The sequence below is a fragment of the Coloeus monedula genome (genome assembly GCF_965178545.1).
Source record: "Coloeus monedula genome assembly, chromosome: 4".
NCBI lineage: Eukaryota > Metazoa > Chordata > Aves > Passeriformes > Corvidae > Coloeus > Coloeus monedula.
The window spans coordinates 36,822,016-36,847,691 of record NC_138784.1 but is presented as its reverse complement, the minus strand read 5'-3'; the positions used below and the strand labels follow the sequence as shown (position 1 = coordinate 36,847,691).

General features: G+C 48.6%; 2 protein-coding genes across 3 annotated transcripts; both read left to right on the top strand.

Annotated features, from left to right (window-relative positions):
- Window positions 1-212: 212 nt before the first annotated feature.
- Window positions 213-2,414, top strand: MYF6 (myogenic factor 6). Its single transcript, XM_082279869.1, has 3 exons — window positions 213-1,189; window positions 1,438-1,528; window positions 1,749-2,414. Exons 1-3 carry the CDS (start codon window positions 674-676, stop codon window positions 1,865-1,867), a joined length of 726 nt encoding a protein of 241 aa, XP_082135995.1. The 5' UTR covers window positions 213-673; the 3' UTR covers window positions 1,868-2,414.
- A 2,396-nt stretch (window positions 2,415-4,810) lies between these two features.
- Window positions 4,811-10,015, top strand: MYF5 (myogenic factor 5). Of its 2 annotated transcripts, none has more exons than XM_082280801.1 (4): window positions 4,811-5,319; window positions 6,120-8,911; window positions 9,397-9,472; window positions 9,613-10,015. In XM_082280801.1, exons 2-4 carry the CDS (start codon window positions 8,405-8,407, stop codon window positions 9,804-9,806), a joined length of 777 nt encoding a protein of 258 aa, XP_082136927.1. In that variant the 5' UTR covers window positions 4,811-5,319; window positions 6,120-8,404; the 3' UTR covers window positions 9,807-10,015. The 2 variants fall into 2 exon arrangements, with proteins under 2 accessions (XP_082136927.1, XP_082136926.1); XM_082280800.1 differs by having other exon boundaries at window positions 4,811-5,752.
- The last annotated feature ends 15,661 nt before the right edge of the window (window positions 10,016-25,676 follow it).

Genomic DNA, 25,676 nt, shown 5'->3' with positions numbered 1-25,676 from the left:
GGCATGCTTCAAGGGGAAGGGGGCGGGGAGGGGGCAAAATAGCAGGGGCTTCTTCTGAAAATATTAACCCGCCTATTTGGAAAGTAATGGCTGCCTTTGAAATCTCTCCTTATAGATCTATACTTAGCCCCGGGCAGGGAGCGTGCGCCGGGGGTGTGAGGATGGGCTGGGGGAGGGCTCCCTGCGCAGCCCCGCGCCTTTGTCCTCCAGCTGCGCCCCCGAGGGCCCGGCAGCGGGGCCGGGGCCGCCCGCCGCGCCGGGCCACTGCTCCCGAGCCCCCACCTCGCGTCCCTTCGCTGCACCCCGAACTCACGGGCTTTCGGAGGAGGGTGGAACGTTGGGTTGTATTTTTTTTACGGTTGTTTTTGTTCTTTTTAAATTTTTTTTTTCTGATTTGTCTCCCACCTCTCGTGTCCCGTCCCGTCCTCCCCCCCCCCCCCCCCCCCCCCTTCTAAACAGGAGATGTTCTCAGGACAGCGCCCGGGAGACTGGCTGGAATCAGTTTTGGAGGGTGATACACCGCGACAGCTAAAAGTTGGATAGGGTTTCAGCAGCTCCTATATAAAGCAGGGGGGACTTATGTCACTGCACTAATTAAATTCCATCTGGGTTGTTCCTCGGGGTGTTTTTGAGACTGCCACCCAACTCAAGCAGGCAGAGGCCGAGGGACAGCATGATGGACCTTTTTGAAACTGGCTCCTATTTCTTCTACTTGGACGGGGAGAATGGAGCCCTGCAGCAGCTGGAGATGGCTGAGGGATCCCCGCTGTACCCAGGCAGCGATGGCACCTTGTCTCCATGTCAGGACCAAATGCAGCCAGAGGCTGGCAGTGACAGCAGCGGAGAGGAGCATGTGCTGGCACCCCCGGGACTACAACCCCCTCACTTCCCCGGCCAGTGTTTGATCTGGGCTTGTAAAACTTGCAAGAGAAAGTCGGCTCCCACGGACAGACGGAAAGCAGCCACCCTGCGGGAGAGGAGAAGGCTGAAGAAGATCAACGAAGCCTTCGAGGCTCTGAAAAGGCGGACTGTGGCGAACCCCAACCAGAGGCTGCCCAAGGTGGAGATACTGAGGAGCGCCATCAGCTACATCGAGAGGCTGCAGGACCTCTTGCACAGGCTGGATCAGCAGGAGAAAATGCAGGAGATCGGGGGGGACCCCTTCAGCTTCAGCCCCAAGCAGGGAAATGTAAGCACTGCCGCTTGGCCCCTCCGCCGCCACGGCAGCGCCGCCACGCCGTCCCCTCCCTCTTCCTCCTCTTCGGCAAGGCCGCTGCGGGGGCCGGGAGGGCCGGCGGGCACTCCTCGGGGAACCTGCCAGTCCTCGGGCCTCCAGAGGTCTGCCTGCCCGCTCCGGCCCGGGGAGCCGCGGCCGCCCCTCTAACACCCGTCCTCTCCCCGTGTCTCCCCGCTCCCGCCCCCGCCTGTGTGCCGCAGATCCCCAGTTCGGACTTCCTGAGCACCTGCAGCTCCGACTGGCAAAGCGTTTCTGACCATTCCCGAGCCCTAGGAGTCAGCCCCAAGGAAGGTAACTCACCCCGCGGGCCCCGCTCGCAGCCCTGCCGGCCCTGCTCGCCCTCCGGCCGCGGGCCCGAGCCCCCTTCCCCCGCCCCGACGGCCGCGGCCCCGGCGCTCCGGCTCCCACGCTCCCTCCTCTGCCCGGGCCCTCCGGCAGCCGCGAGCCCCGCGCCACAGGCCCGGCGAGGAGGAGCGGTCTGCTCTTTAATGCCTTTTCTCTCGTTGAGCAGGCGTCTCCGTTGTCGAGTCGTCGGCCTCCAGCAGCCTTCGCTGCCTCTCTTCAATAGTGGACAGTATTTCTTCCGACGAGCCCAAACTGCCCAGCGCGGAGGAAGCGGTGGAGAAATAAACCCGGTTTTGTGGTAGTATATTTAACGGAGACGGAGCCCCCACCCTCTTTCCTCTAAACTAAGAAACGAAGCAAATTCACACAGTGGAAAGCCCAAGCAGGGGCCTTTTTAAGATCGAATCGAGGTACACCCACCCCAAAGAAAATGGCTCCCACTGACTCGAGCCAGGCTTACCCCTTGCCTTCTTTCTTTTCCCGAATTTTGTTTTCTTTAAATTGTGTTGCATAGACCACCCTTCCTTTTTTCCCCCCTTTTTTTCTTTTTTCCCTTTTTTTTAAAATTTAAGATACTTACCTGTGTACCGGTGATCCGCTTTGTCTGAGACTCACCGGGAAGTTCATTCCTGTCTGAGTGAAGCTGTTGGTTGCCTTTCGTGTGAGTCATATTTAAAGAGTTCCCGCCTCATTTCGTTCCTGTAAATAATTTCAGTACTGTCTTTTCTTTTGTAAACATAACATATATATTTAAATGGTGGAATGTGATACTGTATATAAGAACAGATGGATTTCTTGGATTGTAAAATAAAGCTCTTTGTGTTAGTGTTTTCCTCCCCTCCCCGTAATTTCATAAAATAACCCGATCCTGGAGTTAAAACCCACCACTGACTTTAGCGAGACGAAGGCCAGAAGAGTCAGACCCACGTAGCAGAAGCACGACCCATGTGACTGGAGGCAGCACACGGGACAGATATTTCCTTCGTTTACTCCCCTAAGGACCGTCTCTCCCTCTTTAGGGCCGCACCCGCGGTGTGAATCACCCACTCCCCGTGGGCTCCCGGGCGGGCACGGGTGGGTGTACGGGCAGGACCCGCCGCCTCTCCGGCCGCCCGCAGTGTTCCGGTTCCTCGCCGTGCTTGCAGAACGCACGTCCCCCTGGAAAGCGATACTGCTCCCCTAAAATGTCCAACCGTGCCGCTCGAGTACCTTGCCAGGCTTCGTCGGCCTTGCCCTGCACGTGGAAGGTGAGGTTAGAAACTAGGCATGCAAGAAGATACCGCCGCCCGTCCCCCCCGCCCCGGGCTCCTGCCCCGGTTCTTGAGCTGGGAGAGGCTCAGTGTGTCTCACCTTCTCTCGGCACCAAGGACTTGAACGCAAGGGCTTGTCTGCGGCAAAAATGACGGGCCTGCTGCACTAACGGGGCAGCAAGTGGCTGTGACAGGAACCCGCTCCCTCTGGAGCTGTGGTTTCTTCCCAGGAAAGGTAACTCCCCTTGACTTCCTTGAGCCTGAGGGAGAAGGGAACGGGGTCCTTCGGGGAGGAAAGAGTTAAGTGACCGAAAGGGTTTAGAGGTGGGGGGGTAACAGCATATGAAGCCTTTCACTCAGTGATGTAAAAAAACACAGCCTCTCTGAGGATGGTGGAACGGAGCTGCTCACATTCAGAGCGTTACGGTTTGTAATAGATTGTGCCCCCGGGAAGGGACGACCACCAGGGAACAGCGCGTTCTGCCCCTGGCACACACACGGGGCTCGCCGGAGAGCCTGCACAAGTAAACAGAGGACACTTCAACTCTACCTGCGTGCGCTCTCCTCGTCAACTTTAGCCCTTGATTTATTCTTTTTTTTTTCTGTTTTTTTGAAAGGTCACAGTCGCGTTTCGGGAAGGTCTCCCCGTTCCTGGCCATCTCGGGCGAGGGTAAGCCCGCCCGAGGTGGAAGCTCTAGGCAGAGCCTGCCCTGAGAGCTAGCTCTCCAATCAACCGTGCCTTCTTACCACCCTTTCTGTGTCGCTGTGGCCAGCCGGGTTTTTAAACCAGTCATGTGCTAGCTCTAATTGCTCTCTAATGAGATACCCCGTTGTAAGGAGTAATTGCGGCGGGACAGTGTGGTGGGCATGGTAATGCAACAGTTTCCCCCTTTTTTCTCCTTTCAAATTAAACCCCGTTGCCTCGGGGAACCCTCGGACTCTTCAGAAAGCGGCGCATCGGGGACCGCGGATCCCTGCATGCCGCCTCTGCGACCTGGTGCGAGAGAGGAGACCATATAGCTCGCTTCTATAGCGAAGGCACTTGCCCAGCCAGAGAGTATATCCGATCGGGTTAGTAGCTCGTCGCCTTCCTTCCTAATTTGTTTCAAACCCCGCTGGGTCCGCGGGAAGGGCTACACACAGTTCACACGGCGATTCGAGCCCCACGGGACCCGCTGCCCGCATCAGGGCAGGAGCCGTGCTGAGCCACCCCTCAAAGCCACAGTGCCGCGCCGACACCGGGGCAACCGACTGTCAGGTTTGCCTGCAGCCGGGCATTCACCTCAACAAGCCGCCCGTCCGCCCGGTAGGACCCCCACGGCAGTGCCTCCTCCAGCAGCAGGGTAACTTGAGCGATTGTTTGGAGTAAGTTTGCCTAAAGGAGAGTTTTTTTCATTAAATAAAGAAAATACCTCCCGAAGAGACTCTCCGTGACCCCCGCGGCTGCAGCTGACATGCCGGGCTTCCCAGTGAAGGTCGTCAGTGTGTTTGCAATTAAAATGTTTGTGTTAGATATTAATAACGATAATCTTTACTTAAGTCCCCAGCCAAAGCAAACAGGGCCCTGGAATCTCAAAATCAAAGGGCAATAACTGGGAAAAGACAAGAGGTTTGTGATTTAATGAAGTCTTTTTCCGGAGGGACCACGTACAAAGTCATCGAAGTTTTTACGCAAATGCAAGTGCTCCTGCCGCTCCCTCCTCCCCGCTGCGGGCTGAAAATCCCACGCTCAACGCAGGCCCCCTCGCCTCTACCTGCTCCGCTCCCCTGGGAACCACCTGCTCGCTCCCTCAGGAGCGGAGGGATGCGGGGCTCCGCCGGCCCGGCGTAGCAGAGCTCCGCCGCCCGCCCGAGGTGCCTGCGGGACCGGGAGCGATGGGGGCAAGGCAGGGGAAGTGGGGGAAGATGGGGTGCCTGTCTGCAGTGCTGCCGCCTTGACACCGCTTTTCTCTGAAGTGACGCGACCTAGTGTTTAAAGCCTTGCTTTTAGTTTGAGGTTTTGGGTTTTTATTTTATTTTGTTTTGTTGGGTTTTCTTGATTGATTTGTTTTGGTTTTTATATTGTATATCTTTATTTTCCTCGGTAAAATCGGCCGCAATCCAGGGAGGGAAGCGGACAGCCAGCAGCAGGCTTAGCTCATTCTCTGAGGTGGAAGTCAAGGCGGTCAAGAGGCAACACAGCAGCTATTTCCACGGGAGAATTCCTGCGTGGACCACTGCTGCTTTGGGGACAGATTTTTCCACAGTTTCCGTCTTTCTGTGGAGAATGAGCTAGGTATGGGTGTAGGGGGCAGGGAGGGTGGAGGTTGAATAATTGAACCATGTGCTCGCTGGGACGTCCCTCCGATAGCAGGAACTAGCAACTTTTCCCAGTCTCAAGGCTGCTAAAAACCCCCTCGTGTCCCTTTGATCTCTCCTGGGAGTCCCGGGGAGCCAGCAGAGGCCAATGCCTTCTTCAGCTGTCCTCTACACAAATCCCTCTGGCAGGTACTAATGTGTTTACTTAGGTGCGCACGGTTCCCAGCGCTGGGGGGAACCAAACGTTTCTCACACGGCTGGAAAGCGCCCGGCCCCACCAGCCCGACTGGGAAACAGTTTTGTTGTCGGGGCATCACGGAGGAGCCCTCGCTGCGGCTGCCGGCACCCACGGACGGCAGCATTAAGTTACACGCTCTCGCCGCCCTGCACGGGGCCCCGGTGTGCGCTCCGTGGAGGCCGGCCGGGCACAGCGCGAGGCGCTCGGGAAGGCCGGAGGCGGGGGTGCGCTCGGGGGGACCGCAAACACCTCTCACCCCCTCAGTCCCGTGACTTATGGTTTCGGTAGGATTTTCTTCTCTTAAACAGAAAGGCGGGGGATACGGGAAAAAACGGCACGCTCTGCAAACGGTGCCCACACGGGATGGAATCCCTCCAGGAATAGGTGCGGCATGGGGATTCCTGAGGAGCGGGGAGGGCTAGGGTGAGGAACACAATTTAAAGGGATCCTGACACGTTTACCACTTTCTCTCTACCAGTCTACAGGAGTAGACAGTGTCTGATGCTAAAGCTGCTCCCGCTTTTGAGACTTGAGCCTCCTGAAATGCAGCACTATCCTCCCCCGCCCCCCACCCCGCCCTTCCCCAGCAGCCTCATTAGCCAGCCTTGTAGTTCGTGTTTTCTCTCCCCTTTCTTTAGTTCCACTCGCCTACTGCATTTTTGCAAATTTGTTTTGAGATCACTTTACCAGAGGAGCCGGGGGCTCCTTAAGGGATACTAATTACTGATCTTTTTTTCTTCCTGAGTGACAGGAAAAAAATGCTTCGATGCTTTCTTCCATTTCCCCAAAAATATTCAAGGAAAAAGGAAAGAAATTTTTCCAGCTCTTCAAAGACTTTTTGGGGAAAGCGCATTTCTTAACAGCCCCAGCTCCGCTGAGTTAAGAATCAAATCTGCGAGCTAAAGCTCTGCATGCCAGGAGAGCGGGACTGAGGGGCTTGGCGTTGTGCACCGGGAGATCTACAGTGCATGCTTGGAGAGAAACCAAGCATGCACCAACCCAGAAAGGTGATCGGAACCGAAACTGGCACTTTAAAGATCAGCTTTATTTGTGCACGAAGCATAAATATGTAAACACGTCTATTTTAGCCAGCGCAAACGTGATAAATCAAATTGTGTGCATGTGTCCGTGTGTGTCTGTGTGTGTGCACGCCACAGCCCAGTGAAGAGTTCAAGTTACTGCCGAGCAGGACCCCTCCTGACTGATGCTGTCTTAGGAAAACAATAGGAACTGTCCTGTTTCAGATGTGGCCCAACAAAACAGCAACCTGCACCTCAGAGTGGCAGAAGCCTGAAATTCTGAGCTTTCCCATTCTGTAACTTTACTCCTTTATCAACTCTCTGCTTTTCATACAGTATTCATTTCAAAGAGAGCTCCCCGCGTTTATGGCCTCAAGTGCAGGTGTAGCCTTCTCCAGCTTTTAGATAATTATGCATCCCTTCGTAGGAAGAAGGGTGTGTGCATGGTTGCTTCTCAGGAAAAATTTTAGCCTAAGAGTGGAAATCCGCCTTTGGGGGCTCGGGGGTGGTGGTAGCGGGGAAACAAGGATGGGTTCCCTCCAGCCCCAGCCCAGGCCGAGGTGCTTGCCTTTCTCTGCCTTGCCCGTGCGGATCGGAGGGCTTCCCAGCTGTGTGCGCTGCTAGGGCATCTCTCTCAGGGGATACTCCCTACCTGCCTTGCTCACTTAATCAGCGGCTCCCGGAGACAAGCGGCTCGCCATGCCACCACATTACCGCTTCCTGAAGGGAGGCTAACTGAAGGCGCCTTTTTCCTGGGCACACAAACCGGCTCCGTAGCGTTTGAACCGCTGCTGGGTCATTTGCTCTCCGTTTGAGTTAGCCTAGGTCACATAATTTTATTCCCAGGTAGAGAAGGTTTCCTTTGCCTTCTCATAGTATTTTCCTCAGCTACAAAAGCCACCTGGATGAAACCAAAGGATTCCTGCGCGTTAGCAAATGCCTGTTAAATGGCTTCATTACCACTCTAATGACCCTTGCACCTCTCCGCTCGGCTACTGCTGCGGCTGGGGCTCTGCGAGGCTTTTGTCCCCGACTTGTGTAAAGTTACTTAGGGATTGCGGGGTTAGAAATTTTACACTTCCAGGAGGGGTTTGTTGCACTGGCAGCTGGGACGCATCTGTAACGGTACAAGTTTGCCTGAAAGCAGAAAATTAGCAAGCCACTGCTTGACTGTTGTGTCTCTAGCAGCACCAGGTCACACGAGTAGGAGAAAGAATGGGAAGGGGATTTGTCTCGGAGCAAACACATACGCTTTTCTTTTGTGAGTACCTTTCCTTGTGACCCGATCCGACAGCAGTAAAATCTGGTTTCCCCCCTCCCCGTCTCTCCTGGCCACAAGTAGCTGTGCATTGTTGTCCCCGAATTTGTAAATTTGAGCCGTTAGTGAGAGAACTTTAATTACAGGACAAAGCGCTCCTTGAGATAAATAAACACATCTTAGGTTTAAGAAGAAAGTTATATTGTTTCAGGTTAGATTCTGGATCACGGGCTGCGGGAGGTAAAGATATGCAAGTAGACACTGGAGGTGTCCCTCCCGAGGAAAACTGTGATGGAAACGTGGGAAACGGGAGATGGGAACATCGGGACGAGGAAGGGCTCAGTAGGAAATGTCAGTGGTTCGTGCGCGTCCAGCGCCCCTCTTTCCACACCAAAACTGCAAATTCACAGACTTGGTTGAAAATTCGGAGATGTTGCAAGCAGTTCTTGGGAGGTCTTTCATTAGAAAAGTGCCCATCTCTCGGCGCTCCAAAGGAGCGGTGCGGAGCAAATTGTCTCCTGGGGACTGGAGGGGGCTTGCCCAGACAGCTCCCGGCAGGGGCTGTGGTGGGATATGCTAATAAAGACTGGCCGCTGCGGACCAGCCTCCCTTTCCATGTATATATAAGGGCCCCCCGCATCAGCCGAAGGACACTTGGTCTCGGGTCGCTAATTACGGAGGAAATTGCCCCAGCGCGCTGCGGAGCGCCTCGCCGAGAGCCGGTGGCCGCCGTCCCGCACTGACGCCTCCGCAGCAGGGATGGAGGTGATGGACAGCTGCAAGTTCTCCCCGTCCGAGCTCTTCTATGACAGCTCCTGCCTCTCCTCTCCGGAGGGCGAGTTCCCCGAGGATTTTGAGCCCAGGGATCTGCCCCCCTTCAGCGCCCACGAGCCCCCAGAGCCCGCCTGCTCTGAGGAAGAGGAGCATGTCCGAGCTCCCACTGGCCACCACCAAGCTGGTCACTGCCTCATGTGGGCTTGCAAAGCCTGCAAAAGAAAATCCACCACAATGGACCGGCGGAAGGCAGCCACCATGAGGGAGAGGAGGAGGCTGAAGAAAGTGAACCAGGCTTTTGAGACCCTGAAGAGATGCACCACTGCCAACCCCAACCAAAGACTCCCCAAAGTAGAGATCCTGAGAAACGCCATCAGATACATCGAGAGCCTCCAGGAGCTCTTGAGGGAACAGGTAGAAAACTACTATCACCTGCCGGGACAGAGTTGCTCCGAACCGACCAGCCCCACTTCCAGCTGCTCCGATGGGATGGTAAGAGAGAGGCAGGAGTGATAGGGCTGTGGGAACCCCAGGACGGCCTGTGGGCAGGGCCCCCTCGGGTCAACGCCGTGGGACCGGTCCCATGGGTGTGGGACGGGCCGAAGTCATCCGGACATTAGGAAAAGGCGGGCGGGTTGCCTCAGAGCAGGCTCCTTCCCAGATTTTGCGCTGAGCACGCACGTGGGCTATCCGGGGATGCATGGGGGGGGGGGCGGTAGCGCTGCCCGAGGGCACCCTGCAGGCGCCCCAGCCCCCGGGGTTCTGGAGTCCCCTCTCCTGCCCGCTTAGTGCGGCCTTAGAGGGGTAAGGCTGGGGGAGACGGGGAAGGCGCTGCCCAGCGCCAGCAGCCTGGTTAGGGAGCGGCTGCTTCGCTCGCTCCCCGCCGGCCTTTATGGCCCTTTCCCTTAGCGGGGAGCGTCCCGCTGGCCCCTGGGCGGGGGCGGCGGGGCCGGCACTCGCCCCTCGCTGTCTTGCAGGCCGACTGTGGCAGCCCCGTCTGGTCGGCGAGAGGCGGCAGCTTCGACGCCGTCTACTGCGCCGAGATGGCCCACGGTAAGCCCGACTCGACCCGACGCGGCCTGGGGGGTAGAGGCGGGGCCCGGGGACCCCCCGCTCTCCGGGGCATTTGGGGGAGGCGGCGCCGCACCCCGCGGTAACGCGCTGCCGTGTCCCCGTCCCTCCCCTCGGCGCAGGGTACGCCGCCGATCAGAGCAGCGCCCTGTCCAGCCTGGACTGCCTCTCCAGCATCGTGGACCGTCTCTCCCCGGCGGAGGAACCAGGGCTGTCCCTCCGCGACGCCGACTCCCTCTCGCCCGGCGCCAGCATCGACTCGGGGCCGGAGGCGCCCGGGACGCCGCTGCCCCGACGGACCTACCAGGCGCTATGAGGGGCCGGAGGGCCCGCACCCCGCGCCTGCCGCCGGGGCCGCTGCCGCCCGCCGGGGCCGCCTCCTGCAGACGCTTCTCGGGCGAGAGGGGCAGCCCCGGAGCACCTGGGCTGCCGCTTCCCTCCTGGGCTGGAGGCAAAGAGCCCCTCCGGGCCCCGGCCCGGGATCTCCCGCATCCCGGCAGGCAGACCCCGCGGCTCGGGACACACGCGCTGCCCTGGAAACCCCGCTGCAAATAAAACGTGCTGTGAGAGAGCTGTCTGGTCGGCTGGTTCTTTAAGTGCATTCCCTGGCATGGGGGAGGGCAGCGAGACTCGGCTGCGGGGCGCCCGCCAGCATCCCTGTGGAGCCCCCACCCAGCCTTGGTCGCCCCTCGGCTCCTGCCTGCGGGGCACCCGCCTCATCACGGCGGGCCCAAGCCGGCACGTGGAGTGTCTTGCCGGGCTGGGGCCTGGCAGCTTATTTCTTATTCCACCAGTGCATATTATTCTGAGACCCCTCATGGAGCAACAAAACCGTGGAAGTTTAAATACTCACACTATATGTCCTGTTATGGGCAGCGGTTCCTTTATTTTCTGCAAAAGTAAAAGTAATATTTCGTAGTAATATTTTTCTATCCTCTCCTCCCCCCCCCTTCCTTTCCCATCCACCCCTGCAAAGCTCATGTTTCTTCACTGGGTATGAAGATGGACTGTGTATTCCAGAATTTGACCCTAAAATTGCATGGTGACTCTGCTCTTAAAACAACTGTATGATCTAGCTCTGATGCTGTGCTGGGGAATTTTACTTCTTGCTCTGGCAGAGACAAGTTTAGCAAAGTTAGTAAGAACAAACCTCATGTATCTCTTTCACAAGCCACGAGATATATTTCACAATATTCTGAAAGCAATACAGATTTATTTGCTCCTAATGACTTTGGTCTTACCAATCAGGATGCAAATTCATTACTCTACATGGCTCTGGAAATAGCCAGGTCAAATCTTCATGCATCTTCAGACTTAACAAGTATCTCCTTCCAGGCACTAAATCAAGTCTATCTATCATGAAAAATTTCCGGCTCTTTGCACTTCTCTAGTTATAATTCAAAATCTTCTTAGCCAATTCCTCCACCCTCCCCGCCCCCCCCCCCCAGACAAAAAATAAAAATAAAAAGAAAAACAATATATGAGATGGAGAGATGGGCTCTTTCAGTGCATCCAGAAATGTTTCATATGATAAATACTCTGAGTGGGAAGGGAAATATGCACCTCACTATTGCGGGTTAAGGACGTATTTGCCATTTGTGTTTGTGTTGCTAGCACTCAGTGGCCAAGGGGCCTGGTAGTGGTATTTCACCTCTGATAAATCTTTCACTTGAACCCAGCCCAGCTTGGTCATGTCACCAAAAGTTATCACCTGAATGCTCTTTGTCAGTGTCTCTGAACCAAAGATAAAAGAAGCCTTTGCTTAGGGATGGCTCTGTCCCTGTAACATACTGAGGGACTGTGTGTCCCATAAGGGGCCGCAGAGAAGGTGAGGTGGCACCTGCCTGCCTGAGCCTGCAGCAGGGTGTGTGTCTGACACAGAGCAAGGCCAGCCCACCCTTCGTGCCCAGCTTTCCTCAAAATTACTTTCTGCCCTTGTGCATAGCCTTGAGGTAAGTGTTCTTTTCCTGCAGAGTATTTCAGGAGGAGCCTTGACCAGAATGGGCTTTCTGTGTATATAGATATGTCTGAACTAATGATGGAGCAGAAAAAGTGGTTTTAAACCCCTGAGTTGCGGTCATGCAGAGATACAAACTAGGTATTCTCACTCTCCTGTCATTGCAGATGCTTCAGGAGTATGCAAGTCTTTCTTGGTTCTGGGGGTTCACTTCCTGAACCTGCTGTTCGTAGGAATCCTTATGCAAGACTGTGAACATCACTGGTTTTGTTTCCTGGCTTCTCACAAGCTGCTGCAGTGTTGCAGTGTTCACTTCTCTCAATCAAAATACTATCCCAAGGATACTTCTTATGCCTAGGATTTAATAGAGTGCAGATGATTTTAAATGGTATTTTAAAGTGAGCTAAGCTAGAGAACTTTGAGCATTTCATTCTGCAGTGTGCTGACCTTGGCAAGTGATCTTGTATGAAGTATGCAGAGTAACGCTAGCAAATCACATGTTGGTAATGTATACCTCTCTTTGGCTGGCAGACATTTTAAGAGTCACAAAAAGGTCAATACTTCTGAGAAGCAGCTTTTCAGAGTGTGAGGAGTAGCATTCTGTCTGTGGGATGTTTGTCCGTAGCCTCCTAAGTCCTACTACGGTAGTTTACAAGCTCTGGGTTTTTACTATACTCATCTGGGAAACAATTACAGGACAGCTATAAGAAAGCTCCCATGAGCTGAAAAGTGCAACAATCCTTGTGAGGAATGGAAGTGAGCACCATGAAACTACCTTTAGTCTATGGATTGGGAATAACAACACGGCTGATGGGAGATACACCATTGTGGTCAGATTTTACACATTTAATAATCATATTAATAAGGGGAACTGAAAAGAAAGATTTGTGCTCTATATGAAGCATGTTCATTTAAAGAAGGCTGTACCCAGAAATAAATAAGAAGGTGGTGGTCTAGAAAATCTGAGCTCCACCTATCCCAACTCCTACTATGTGTCTGGGACAGCATGTAGTGGCCTCTCAGGCAGGTGGGCAGGTGCAGGGATGTCTCATGCTGTCAGAATAATGAATGTAGCACAGAAGCTGTGTTACAGCAAGTTTTTTGACTATCACTCACTGCAAGGAAGAGCATAATTCTGTACATTTTTTACAATACAACTGATGATGTATTTTACCTCTGAAAACCATGCTTATTTGGCTTAAATTATGACTGAGGGAGGCAGCTGACCTTTGGGGTTTTTTGTGCGTGAAGTCTCTTGTATCTTTTGTTAACAAACCAAACAGAGATCTTTAGTGAAATACATATTTTAAATTCAGATCAAAAGGGACATTTGCACATTGCAAAACTAACATAGAAACCTGGAAAAGTTCTCTTAAAGATAACATCAAGACAAAAATCCTGCTTTCTTTATGTTCAAATTTCTTGAGTTGCTTGTGTGGAAAACCACTCATTTTGCCTGTAGGAAAAGATCAAGCTCTTTCTTTTCCTGTGGTAAGGCTTAAAAGTGATACATTTTTAGTAATTAGTTCTTGGAGGATGACGAGATCTTTATTCCTAGTGCTTGTCTAAATATGCCTAGGATCACCTCAAATTCATAGCTACATTTCAGTGGAAATTCAGCATCTCTTCTTCCCAGTTCACCCTGCTTGTCAGGAGCAGTCAGCCTTAACCACAGCAGGCAGCAGGCAGCTCACCTCTCCCCATCCTAAACCTCCTCCCTCACTCCCTTCTCCCCTCCTTTACTCCTCCTTCTCCACCTTCTCTTTCTCCTCTGCAGAACCCTTGACTCGCTCATCACTTCTCCTTGCTCCTCTCAGCTGGACCTTGGCGTGCTGGAGGACTCACAGCTGGCCAGCTGACGACTGCTGACCTTTGGCAGGTTCTGCATGGGGTATCAGCCTTACAGCTGGCCACAACTGCCTTCCTGGCAACTAAAGGCCTAATGAGCTTGGCCAGCTGGAGACTGGGCTGGAATCCTGCTGGCTGATTTGACCCTGCATGAGGGACTGAGGGGCTCATCCCCAAATGTGGAGGCAGTGAGCAGTGCCTCCATCTATGTGCTGCTGCCCCAGGGCATTAGAGCCAGGCTTCCCCTACACCCGATTGGATTAGTGGAATGACTAAAAAAAGAGACAGCAGAGCTGTTTTTTTCACATGCTTTTTTGGAGTTTTCTGTTGAGTATTAGATTAGGCTTCATTAGTGGCCTTTACCCTCACTGCATCTCAGTGTTCACTCCACGGAGTCCAAGAGATACACCCATCCACCAGACCAGGGCTGGACTGAGGGAGTTTTTCCCCTTCCCAAATGTGATGGGATATATTTTCCCTTTATCCAGCAGGTGCCCCACTTTCCTATCTCCAGGAGCTTATCCATCTTGGACACTCACAGATCTCATGCAAAACCCTGTACTGCTACTTTCTCAAACATCTCCTGCTTTCCACTCCCATGACCAGGTGAAAGGCAGCATCGATCCATGGAGTCTGTTTTCTTTTTGAGCATTAGTAACATTTATGAACTGCCTGGCAATCTGCTGAAAAATGTTGCTGGCTATGATGCCAAAGGCATTGCTCATCTGTGCTTGAAAAAGGTGATACCATGATATACGAGGGTCAGCAAGCCCAGAGAGAGATCAGAAAGGTATTTCAGTATCTGCATTAAATCAGGTGAATTTGGGTCTGACAGTCTCTGAGAGGCCTTCAGATGTGGAGTAGCAGCAGAGAAAAAATCTGCATATTTTCTCATTATTTCTCTGATCTTCTGTGAATATGTGCTTTTGAACTGATACTATTTTCTGTTTTAAAAATCCATATAACATGACATAAAAAGTAGCTTTAAAAGCATTAAACCCCCTTCCAGCTGGCTGGAGTAGAGTCAGCCAGTCATCTGGAGGTGGCTGCCTTTGATCTGGTCCTCATTGTCATATTTCTCTCTCCTTTGGATAGTATCAAGCTGATATTGGGAGCAGACACCACACTCCCTTCTCCTCTGGGCATATGCCTACCAAGGGCTGTCATTCTGATCCTAGGACTCCTACATTTCATGAGCATTGTGTTGTGGGCAGCTGGGAGTCCGTCTGGTCTTTTTTTCTCAGGTTGTATATAATGCTGTGAACTCCCAAATGGGAATAGTTTGGCTGTAAAACTTCTGCAAATGGGTGAGCACCATTCCCTTGCAGACCTTCAGTAATGAAGACTTCAGCAGCACCTAAATAATAAGATTTGAACTCATAATCCCTGCATGATTAAATGGGGATTTTTCTGGGCCTCACCCTGAGTTTAAGCATTCACCCTCACCTTCCTTGCAAACTCTATGAGACTGTTTACCTTGTCACAGCGTAGTGAGTGACCACCAGTGCCGAGTTTCTTCCGCCTGTGCAACTGGCCAAGGAAGACACATCCCATGAAGGTGCTTCATGCAGTGGGAAAGCAGACACTTCACTAATCTGAAGCTGTTTGATTGCTGGCAATATGGGTGAATTAACACCCAGTCTGGGAGAAAGTGAGTGTCTCATATTGGGAATTCCCTTCGGAAGACACACCTGGTGGCAGAAAAAAGGGGGTTCCTGCTGAAGCCAGGAGGGTAAGCACAGAAAGCAGGGAGGGCAGCGGTCACATGGCTGTGTATGCAGCTACTCAATATGGAGTAAAGGGATGGTGACTCCGGGCAACTGGAAAAAGTTTAATAACTCTAAAATTCCTTTTGCTGAGCATGAAGTAGAGGAGAAACCAAGTAAACAAGGGCTGAGGCAGCTGTATCCTACCCGTGCCTGAAATGCACATTTCTCACTGGGTTTCACAAATTTCTCACATTTATTTCCTGGGTGAAATACAAAAATGACTGAACTTTGAAATGTGAAACTTGTTATTTCTAAACTTCCTAAGAAGTAGGACAGTGAAACTCCTTTTAGAAAAGTGCTCATGAAACTGGACTTTTCAAGCAGAAGTTGTCCGCTCTGAGGGGTGTCCTGACCATGTCTGCCTCCCACAACCCACGTCCCCATTACTCTCTTTTGTGTGGATGATAAGGACCATGAGAAAAAAAGAAGTATGTATTCTGGTGTATAGTCTTGCTTGAATACATCATTTCAGCAATATCATGATTACTTACATTCTTTTTTGTAAAGTGAATAGTCCTATTTTTTTACTGCTTTTTATTTTCCATTTTTTCCCATCTCTATAAAGTTTTACTGTTTATAAACAATACTCTTGTTTAGATGAAAAAATTTGAGTTCCTTTTGGGTTGAATACGTACAGAAACAACTTTATCTTCATGTAAACTCTCTTTTAATCAGAAATAATGTATTATAAAGTATAGCTAGACAGCTAGGTTTATTCTTGCTGCAACTCCCCTGGAGTTTCACCAGGAACAGATTTGGGCCAGAAGGCCTAGAATGTAGTTACAATATATTCATTTTCTCATGCTTCAAAAATGAACTGTTTATGCGCCGAGCTGTAAAGTGATATTCATGATGACTGAAGCCTGAACAACATTAAAATATCCAGATCCTCTGCTCCAAATCCTCTGGTATCCGAAACTGCTCCTTTGCTTTCAAAAGGAGGGGTCTACTGCTGCTGAGGGTAAACAAGGGCAGGGGCACAGCTTTGGTGCTCAAGCTGAAATAAGGACTAGCCTAGCTGATATTGAAGCTTAACTGTAGCAAGCCTGTGTCTTCAGACACTGCCCCAGCCCCAAAGGCTGCCCAGTGCTCTCTCCACCAGCCTTGCCTTTCTGCTCCTGTGGCAGAAAGTTTCCCATTGATCCTTTCAGCTCAGAAATCCTTGTGAGACTTGCTGCCCCATTCCCCAAGCCCCCCTTTCAGAGGAATCTTTCTTTAAATGAAAAGTACTGTGGAAAATTGCTTTTTATTGCGATTATAATGGATACAGTGGTTCACATAACTTGCAGTGTGCTTGAGAGCCAGAGCCCACACTCTGTTCACACACTGGCATATCAAGTACAATCATGTTCTCTGTTTAATTTGGCCATGATATCTAGAAGTAGAAGCTTGAAACTGTGCTCACAATAACTGCAGTGTTGTTTTGAAGGTCTTGGAGGCCAACAGCTCTTACTGAATAGGTAAGACAAGGTAGGTACCTCCCTACCTAGCACAGTAGTTATTGATATCTATTGCAGTAGAGTGCAAGGAGCTCTTGAAGAATTCTTCCTCTGGAGCCTAATTATTTTATAAAAAACTTTGCCCATCTGTTTAGTTAGAAATAAAGTCAGAGAGAAAATGTTGCTGAAGACGTGATAAAACCCTCCACTTTTTAAAAACAAATTTCAGACTTTAGAAAGAAGTCAGTATGTGTAAGATCTTAGAGAAAGATGCAACCAAGTTTATTTCCACATCCTTTTGAACCAGTAGAAATACCCATGTACAGGCATACTTTATATATGCAGCTTTTAGCATGTTCAAAGCCTAAAAAGGGAGTCCATTTGGGGCAAGGGAGAAAACCAATATAGCAGTATTACCAGATTCTTTATTTAAAATGATACAGGAGTATTTTTGGGAGGATCGGTCATGTGGTGCTTGACTGAGTCTTCAGCCCCCACATAATTTTTATTATATGTAATCCTGGTATGTTAGATGTAGATGTCTGTAGTGTTTTGGGCAAAGTCTTTCCCCATAGCTTTTTCATCATACTGCTGCAGGCGATTTTTTCAGAAAGCTCAGGGCCTTTAGAGACATTAGAGTCTCCCGGCAAGCAGCAGTTTTGCAAAGGGGAGGTTCTGCATCTTTTAGCTACCTGAATAGCTCTGTTCGATTCTAATCTTGAAGGTCACTTGGTTAAAAGCTGTGAGCAACACCTACAACCCTTCTTCCTCCAATTCCAGGAAGAAATGTGCCTGGCAAATATTTTGTGGTTTATGAATGCTTTTATATTCCTGTTTCCTGCTTCCTTTAGAAAAGGAGAAAAGCAGTGTATAATCCAGTTGAAAATGTGGGTTATCTGAGAACTGCCTGTGCTGTAAGAGTTAGAGCATTGCCCCAACATTAAACAGTCCTCAAAATCTTCTGATGACATGCATGCTCAGGCAGGGTTTGGCAGGTAAGAGCTGATGTTGGTGCTGTTCGGCATGGCAGACCAGCATACCAGGCTCTAACTTAGAGCTGGAAGTAGGGAGAAGAGCTTCTGGATTAATTCTGATGCTGTAATTCTCCCACTGCAATGAAATGAAATGAATCACTTGGTAAGAGAAGGGAAAAAAACCTGAATCCATATTGAAGGCATATGCTGTGCATCTGAGCCAAATGTGACTCAAACAGCCGTAGCCTGAAAATTGGAATTTATAAGCATAACACCAATCCAGCAGAAAGTATAACACAAAAATACTTATAAAATTAAAAATAACTCAGCAGCATCCAAACATAAGAACACTATAAACTATATTCTTTTGGTCTCAATAGAAGTACCTACTTTTAAGTGACACCCTGCACTTCTGTGAGCTTTTACTCCCTCTGGCTTCTCCAGAGAAGTCTGCTGCAGCTGAGGCCCTTTTAGGTGCAGGAATTCAAAGCTGAAGAATCCTTTTTCCAGTGGGATTATTCTTTTTATAAGGCTCTGTGTGTGTGCTGGAAAAGCAATTTATTTTGCCACTAATATGGGATAAAGCATCATTATGCTACTCAGCTGTCACTGGGGAGTATTTGAAAGTGGTAAATCTATTTTGGGCCCAGTAGTAGTTCTAATCATTCCAGTCTGAATAAAAAAAGTAGGAACTACAGGACAAGGTCTGAACTCTGCTTCTCCACCCCTCCCTTCCCCCCCCCCAAAAAAAAAAAAAAATTCTGACACTTAAGGGCCAGATCTTCTACAGAATGTAGGATTTTTTAAAAAGTGTCATTTCTCTAAAATGTTGAAGTACAGAATTTTAAATAGATGACTAAAAAATCAGCTGTACTATTTAAAACACTGAAACACATAGGAGTTAGGCACTTCACAAAATCCTATGGCAGACGAAGGCTCGAATTCTCCAGGGGGATTAGGTGTTTAAATATAGCTGAGAATCAGAGACTCCAGATCCACAAGCAGGGTTAGGGATCCCCAGTGCCAAGGGCCTTGTCCTTGTAATGATATACAGAACACTGGGAATACGGGAAATTCTCAACATGCGGTGAGAGGCACGTGGGCCCCAGTAAAGTGTCTGGAAACACATAATGTGAAGCAGGGCTCTGTCGAAATAGCAAGAATTTGATGAAGAACATGCCTGACTTAAGTGTCTTAATCTGGATTGGAATATAGTGTCTTTCAAGATCAATCTGTCCATCTTTCTTTCTGTCTGTCTGCCTTTCCATCCTGTGCCCAAGCCCCGTGTTCCATCGTCTAAGCAGGCATAAATACTTCATTTACAAACTAAAAGGGGAAGTGCAACTGTTCCCCTTTTATTAATTGGGCTGTCACTTACAGCATTCACTCATGATGTGGGAAGATGAGTTTGAGCCCTTTTCTGCCTGTGTTGAAGGGACTGTTTTGATTAGGAGAGAAGAGGGTATTTCAGGGCATGGTGTCTCCAGTGCAAATTTGATTTGCACTACTACATGGACTAAACTAGATGGTCCTTCCTTCAGCTTGAATGATGACTTTGGGTTCTCAGACATTTAATTTGCCCCTAAATCAGCTTTCTGCTTCCTTTTTTCCCCAGGTTTTGGGATGGATGAGTTGTGTGGCATATAATCATCTCTTTCTGAAGGGCTCTGTGATCTTTTTGGTTATGTGTCTGGAAGCACAGCTAGTACATGGCTAAACTGTTGGTGTTTTCCATTCTGCAAGGACAGCACATTCAGTCCTGTGACAAGACCTCTTGTGTGTGCTCAGATGTGATGGGAGCAGTCTGCTCATTCTCATTTTCATGTGTGTCCCTTGCAACATGTATTTTGGTCTCAAAGGAGGCATACTTGTCATTCAGAACAAATAGGCAGGGTCAGGACCTATAGCCCATGCCTCTTCTTCAGACTGAGTGGATATCCTGGAGCAACAGCCTTGTAACCACTGGGCTGCTGCAGAAGGTGGATCTTTTTGGGCTGTGAACTGGAGACCCTGTGACAGGAAAATCCATCAACTCTGCTGTGGCCTGGGAGGAGTATGAGCAGTAGTAACAGGGAGGTCTTGATCCACCACAGCTGTTTACTGAGTGACTTGGGTATTTGGGTATTTCTAGACCTTTTTGCTTTCTAGAGGAGGCCTCCTTGCCAAACCTGATCCTCTTAGGACAAGCTGGAGCTCTAGGACAATTACAAGAAGGTTTCTGATAAACATCAAGTATACATACTGGAATAGCAATGTATAATAACTTATTCTCTGCCTCCATCAAATATTGGAGGAAGTTTCCTTCTGGTGGTCACTGCACTTTGAATAGTTATGTCCCAGAATGATGAACAGGTTTGCATATTACACATAGTAACTGCTTCAGCAACTCAGAGCATTGAAGGAGGAACAAAGAGAAATCTGTGCTACCTGCAGGTATTTGTAACCTCTGTTGCTGAATTGAATTATTACTCCATGGGGAAGAAGGTTAATGAATTGAGGATGAAATGGCAGTTACCTCAGGCACACATCTGGAGTATGTTGTTGTGTTATGTCTCCTACATTTCTGAGAAAATTCAGCAGCAAAGTGCAGTGCTGCTGCAGCAATGTCTTAAGGACTGGTGAGCGTCCTGGGATCTTGCAGCAGATCACAGAGTGTGAGCATTTTTTTCCCAATGCTCAAGTAGTTCCTGGCTTGAATACCATTAAAATAAATGTGTGTGTGAACAGTCACTCTTGAATAATGCTGAAGGATACAGCAATGCCCAGGCAGAAATTTTTTGTCCTTTTGCTGCACCACAGGTGGCATAATTTGGCATGATTCCTTACATGCTTGTACTGTTCTGTGACCAGCATTTGTCACTTTTTTTTTTTTTTTTTTTACCCGCTATTCCCTTAAATCCTGTGACTTAGAGTGACTTAAAGTGGTGGCAGTCACTCATGTCAGATTCCTGTAATTTTGCACATTTAACGATGCTAAAGCAGCAAGGTCCATCTCGCAGTACACAGGATGCATCTAACTGCTTATCCTGCTTGAACCTGCTTATGTCTCCCTGAGAGGAAAAACTGATCAAAAAGTGTACACAGCCTGAATAAACCCATCTGCTATTACTAGTGCATGACAAAGAGCCAGGCTGCTGTTTATAGCTTTCAGAAGTTGTTGCGATGTGGAGTGGCATCAAAATGCACAAAACCATTTTCCATCTGGGTCTCTGGGGAAATGTGGATGCTGTTCTTATGCATTTAAACTGAGCCTTTTTTTCAGCTGCTTCCCAAGCTTCTCAGTTATAAATAATGCTGATCCTGCCCCTCTACTCAGCCGTAGTGAGGCCACATCTGGAGTGCTGCATCCAGTTTTGGGCTCCTCAGGACCAGAGAGTCATGGAGCTCCTGGAGCAGGTCAAGCAACAGGGCAACAAAGATGATTAAGGGACTGGAGCATCTCTCTTATGATGATGGCCTGAGGGAGCTGGGCCTGTTCAGTTGAAGCTACTGATTCAGCATCTTCAGTGTGCTGCAGACATGTACAGACATCGTTCCTTGTCTCAGTTATAGCATACTACTTCATACAGTCACAGTTTGCTCGGCTTCTGTGCACTCATCTCTGGCACTTACTGTCCTGTGGCAAAAGTTTTTGTGCTCATCAGCTAAAATGCTGCATTCTGCAGCATCTAAAATTCAGGCTTCTTATCTGATATTCATCTAAGTTCCCTCTGTAGTGAATGAAGGAAAACAGGCATCTCCCATTATTAATATGAGATACCCAATATATTTTCTTCAGTGACAAGTTGGGAATACGATGCTCCTACAGACAAACCAAGAAACCACTGCTTTCAGTGGGGAAAGTGAGAGAATGGTTTTATGCTCCTACACTGGCTGAAGGAGAAACATGTTAAAGCTGAGGTGGGAATTAAGACTGGCAAGGCAGAGGGGAGAGGTATGGAAGAGGATGTCTAAAAAATTCTTCTGCTGTCTTCACTGAAAAAAAAGGTATTGTATTGTGTCAGTAACCATTACACAGATGAGGTGAATCACCTCTTGGAGATAATTGTTCCCTCCATTAGCTGCAGAGAGATGGTAGCTGCAATTAACTGCACCTTCACTGACACTGGTCTCAGAAAAAAATGTCAGGTGTTTCGTCTGACTTCTGAGTCACTTCAGCTGCTTCAACAGTTAGTTTTACAGTCAAAGAAACATGCCAAGTCTTCATCTGATTTGATACTTGGAATTAATTCTTTTTTTCCCTCCTATTTTTTTCCACCTTTGAAGATTGTCATTGACTCTTGGCTTACAGAGCAAATTTGCTTTAAGATTGCATTCATCTCCTCAGTAACCCAGATCACCTGCATATCTGAGCTGAATAACTTAATAAAGGCAAGATAAATGCTTCTAAAACATGCTTTGGAGGTGTGCTAATTGTAATGCAGACAGCTGCTGAGGGTTCATTAGTTCAGCAAAGAATCTGGTTGGAAACTCTTTTGTATCGCATGAAAATCACTTGCACTTCTTTGGAGTCAATGACATTTCTCACATCCTTGCTCCATGCAGATTTAAAATAATCATCCTAGAATTAGCCAGGGATACAGGGAAGAAACAGTCTCAGCCACACCAGCCTCAGTGGAAGACTTGTTTACAGATGTCAGGAGATTATTATTTGAAGCAATTGGCATGCATTTTGACAAAATATATTTTTGGCCTTACCTTGCCTTAAAGTCTAAATTGGCAAACAGTTAGGTAGTCACACCAGACAATTCCAGATGAGTATAGGTTTCCTGTTACCTTTCCTTGCCTGGGATTGTAACCCTTACCAGAGCCAGTGGGTTTCTAACAGAACTGGAGAATTTGGGCTGCTGTTAAGCACCATAGTCAGAACATGAAAACTGAACAGCATACCTGGCCCTTAACACACAGCGAAGGCTGTCAGAGCCTGGGCTTTAACTCTGAAGCTTGCTGAAGGTAGGACTATTTTATCATTTGGCTTCCTTCCTCTATCCTTTCTTTTAAACACTGGTGCCAGTTTTCTGAGGGCTCCTGTATTTGTCAAACTAGTGCTTCTTGGGGGTATTGCCTTCTCCCAGGCCTTTCAGAGAGGAAGCTACCTGAGAATATAAGATGTGGTGTACAAAATGTAGCTCCTAGTTTCTTTTCCCTGCTGAAAAAAAGGAGAACTTTCAGATGTCTGCATACTTCAGCTAAATATCAGAGCCTTAATTATAGCTGGTGGAGAAAGAGCAAGAAATTATAGGAGTGTCTAGAAGGGGAGAAATAAAAATGCCTCTAGAGCTAATCCATAGATACACCTGGATCTAATAACCCAAGATTCTGTTTGGGTGTCCCTCTGAGGAAGGTAGTGCCAGGCAGTGGTACAGACTGTCATCATCTTTGAGAAAATCACAGCCACAATGGAAATCCAATTTGATGGCTATCTTTGGTAAGTCCCCCGCTAAAGGCAGAGCAGCTGTTGCAGTGGGAGATTCATGACTTGCATCGATTTGTTACTGTACCTGGTTTATGTGTCTCCCTTCAGCAAGGCTTCATCTTTCATTTACTTCAATGTGGATGATACACTTGCCTAGCAGCACTGAGGGACATTTTTTTAATCAGCACATGTATAATCTCCAACAGCAGCAGCGGCAGGTGAACTGTGATCAGACCCTGTGTGCAGTCCAATAACCATGTGAAGCAGTATTTACATTAACCCTAGAATAATTACCCAGGTATGAGTATTGCTTTTATTGCCATAATCCTATTGCCATTTGCCATTCTTAGCACAGAGAGCATTCACTCATGTGGTATTACTGCACATGTAAATCGAGCTATTTTCTGAACTGTCCACTCGCTGTAGTACGTGTGGCGATATGTTGAGTGAATGCTGCGCACATCTCTGCGTGTAGCTTTTTAAGGTGAGGAGGAAAGAAGCCCTCGGCAGTGACAGCGGAATGAGCAGCTCTCGGTGCCATGAACATCGTTTTACACTAGGCGTCTCCCTTGGCACACTTATTCAGCTGCGAGCTCCACCTGCCCACGGAACGGAGCCCAGAGTCCGTAGGGACACACAGATAGATTCGCACAACGGGGCTGTAAACCTGATACAGTGCCCTCATAGTGGAGACAAATACTGCTCAAAACACCTAGTCAGCACTTATACTTTAGTCTGAGTTAACTGATGCCTAAACACCCTTCACGTGACCAAGTTTATGTTTCCCTTTAAGGGTACTAAGACCCAACGGTGAAGTTTAACTTCTTTCAGTCAACCCTATGTATCAAGGTAAGGACAACATGCACAAAACCAAGGTTGAAAGGTGGTGCTGGTGTAAGTTCTGCACTTGAAGCATGATGTTAGTAAAGAAATTAATAGTTTGTTATGTGTTTGATCCCTGGGAGTTTAAGAAAGGCTCTTGCTTTCTCACTGCTTACTCTTGGAAACTTTATTTGAAATAGAATTTCAAAACAAATAAAACATTAGTTCCTGGATGCCTTTTTATAATACAAACACTTTCAGACTGGATGGCTGAAGGCACTGACTCAGTGTTAGGATGCTGCCAGGAGTTGGTTCCACACTTTTACCTGTGAAATTCTAGACAGACATGGGTCTACATGCCAGGTGTGCTGGATTTTCTTCACCTGTAAACCTCAGTTGTTCAGTCTGTGCACAGTGACTCTGACCTACTGCATGTAAGTTAATTCACAGTGTAATGCCTCAAGCAGGTCTAGATGTCCATTGGTTCCAGATAAGGAGCTGCTGTTTCAGCCAGAGGAGGATGTATGGTTGTTCCAGTCACTGTCATGGCATAGAGTGCTTTGTCAGCAGGGAATGAAATGAAAGGGAAAATCATCACCTGATGAAAAAGGGGTGACTCAACAAAGAGGTAACATCCTCGGCATATCTGTATTTTTTTTTCAAGGTTTATCTACCATTTTTTCTACCCTCTCAACATATTTTTCCCCATGTGTCCTTGAGGGCTAGTGCAATTATTTTGCGTAAGGCAACTAAGACAGCTGCGTGGCCATGAGAGGGCAGCTAATGGATATAGAGCGCAAGTGAAGAGCAGAGCACTCCAGAAGGTAGACATGGCAAAGCCTAAATACTGAAGAGATTGCACATGATCAAAAAGTGTCACTGCTCAGCTAACAGAAAACTCACGTGGAAAGAAGGGTAGGGGAATACTGCAGTGGGAGAGTTGGAATAGTTTTTTGGTGACATTTGGGCTCTTGTCAAAGGGAATTTGTGAGGCCAAAAAGTAGAGCGATAGGAGAGAGATCAGTGGAGAAGTACCTTGGAGTTGCTCTCATCTGAGCTGGGGCCACTCTTACCCACCAAACTGTTCATGGGTACCTTAACATACCCAGAATCCTTTCCATGCTGTTTTAGCTAAGCATTTTGTCTTGTTCTTTCCAGAAACTGCTATAAGAGACATGGTTTATCCTCCCAACATAAAAAAGTAACTTGTTCAGATAAAAATAATATTCTATATTCCTAGACAAGTTTTCATGGATAAGTGAAAGATTTTAACTATCTTCCCTCTTCTGTAGTGTTGCACTGGCTACTCTGTACTTCAGAGGTTGTATTTTGTCTTTTATGTTTCTTCAATTTCAACAGAAATGTTAGAGAAGCGTCTCCTGAGATCCAGTTTTTAACTGGACCGGTTTACAAGCTAATCTCAGGCTTCCAAGCGGAATATAGTTAAGTGCAACTGCTGGTCTGTTTTGGGATGTCAAAATTAAAAGGCTGGGCAAGATTTAAAGCTTCAGACTTAAAACAGTTTTCCTCGAAATGAACATGAATTTGTGTGTCTATGTAACATACTCACTTTGAGAAAGCACACTTAAGAGCTCTCTCTCGAATTGCTGGTGGGAAGAAACTGTAAAAAGGACTAATGAAGAAACTCTCTGTAGGACTGCGGTATGTTTAGGTATCACCTTTTTGCAGCACAATCCAGCTTCACAAATCTGAGAGAGAGGAAGGAAGAGGTATTCCTCCACCCTATCAGATCTTTATGATTTTGGCAAAAGGAACGGCCATTGCTGAATCATATGCTTCTCTTGTGGTTGGTAAGTTGACAGGAGCGACAATAACTTTAAGGAGGTAAATTGAAAGCTGATCAGAGATTAAACCCCTATATGACTTTTTTTTTTTCTTGGATCTTGGCTGTTCCTTTTAGACATCTGCTTTTGTAATCTTTTTACTTAATCCTAGATAGC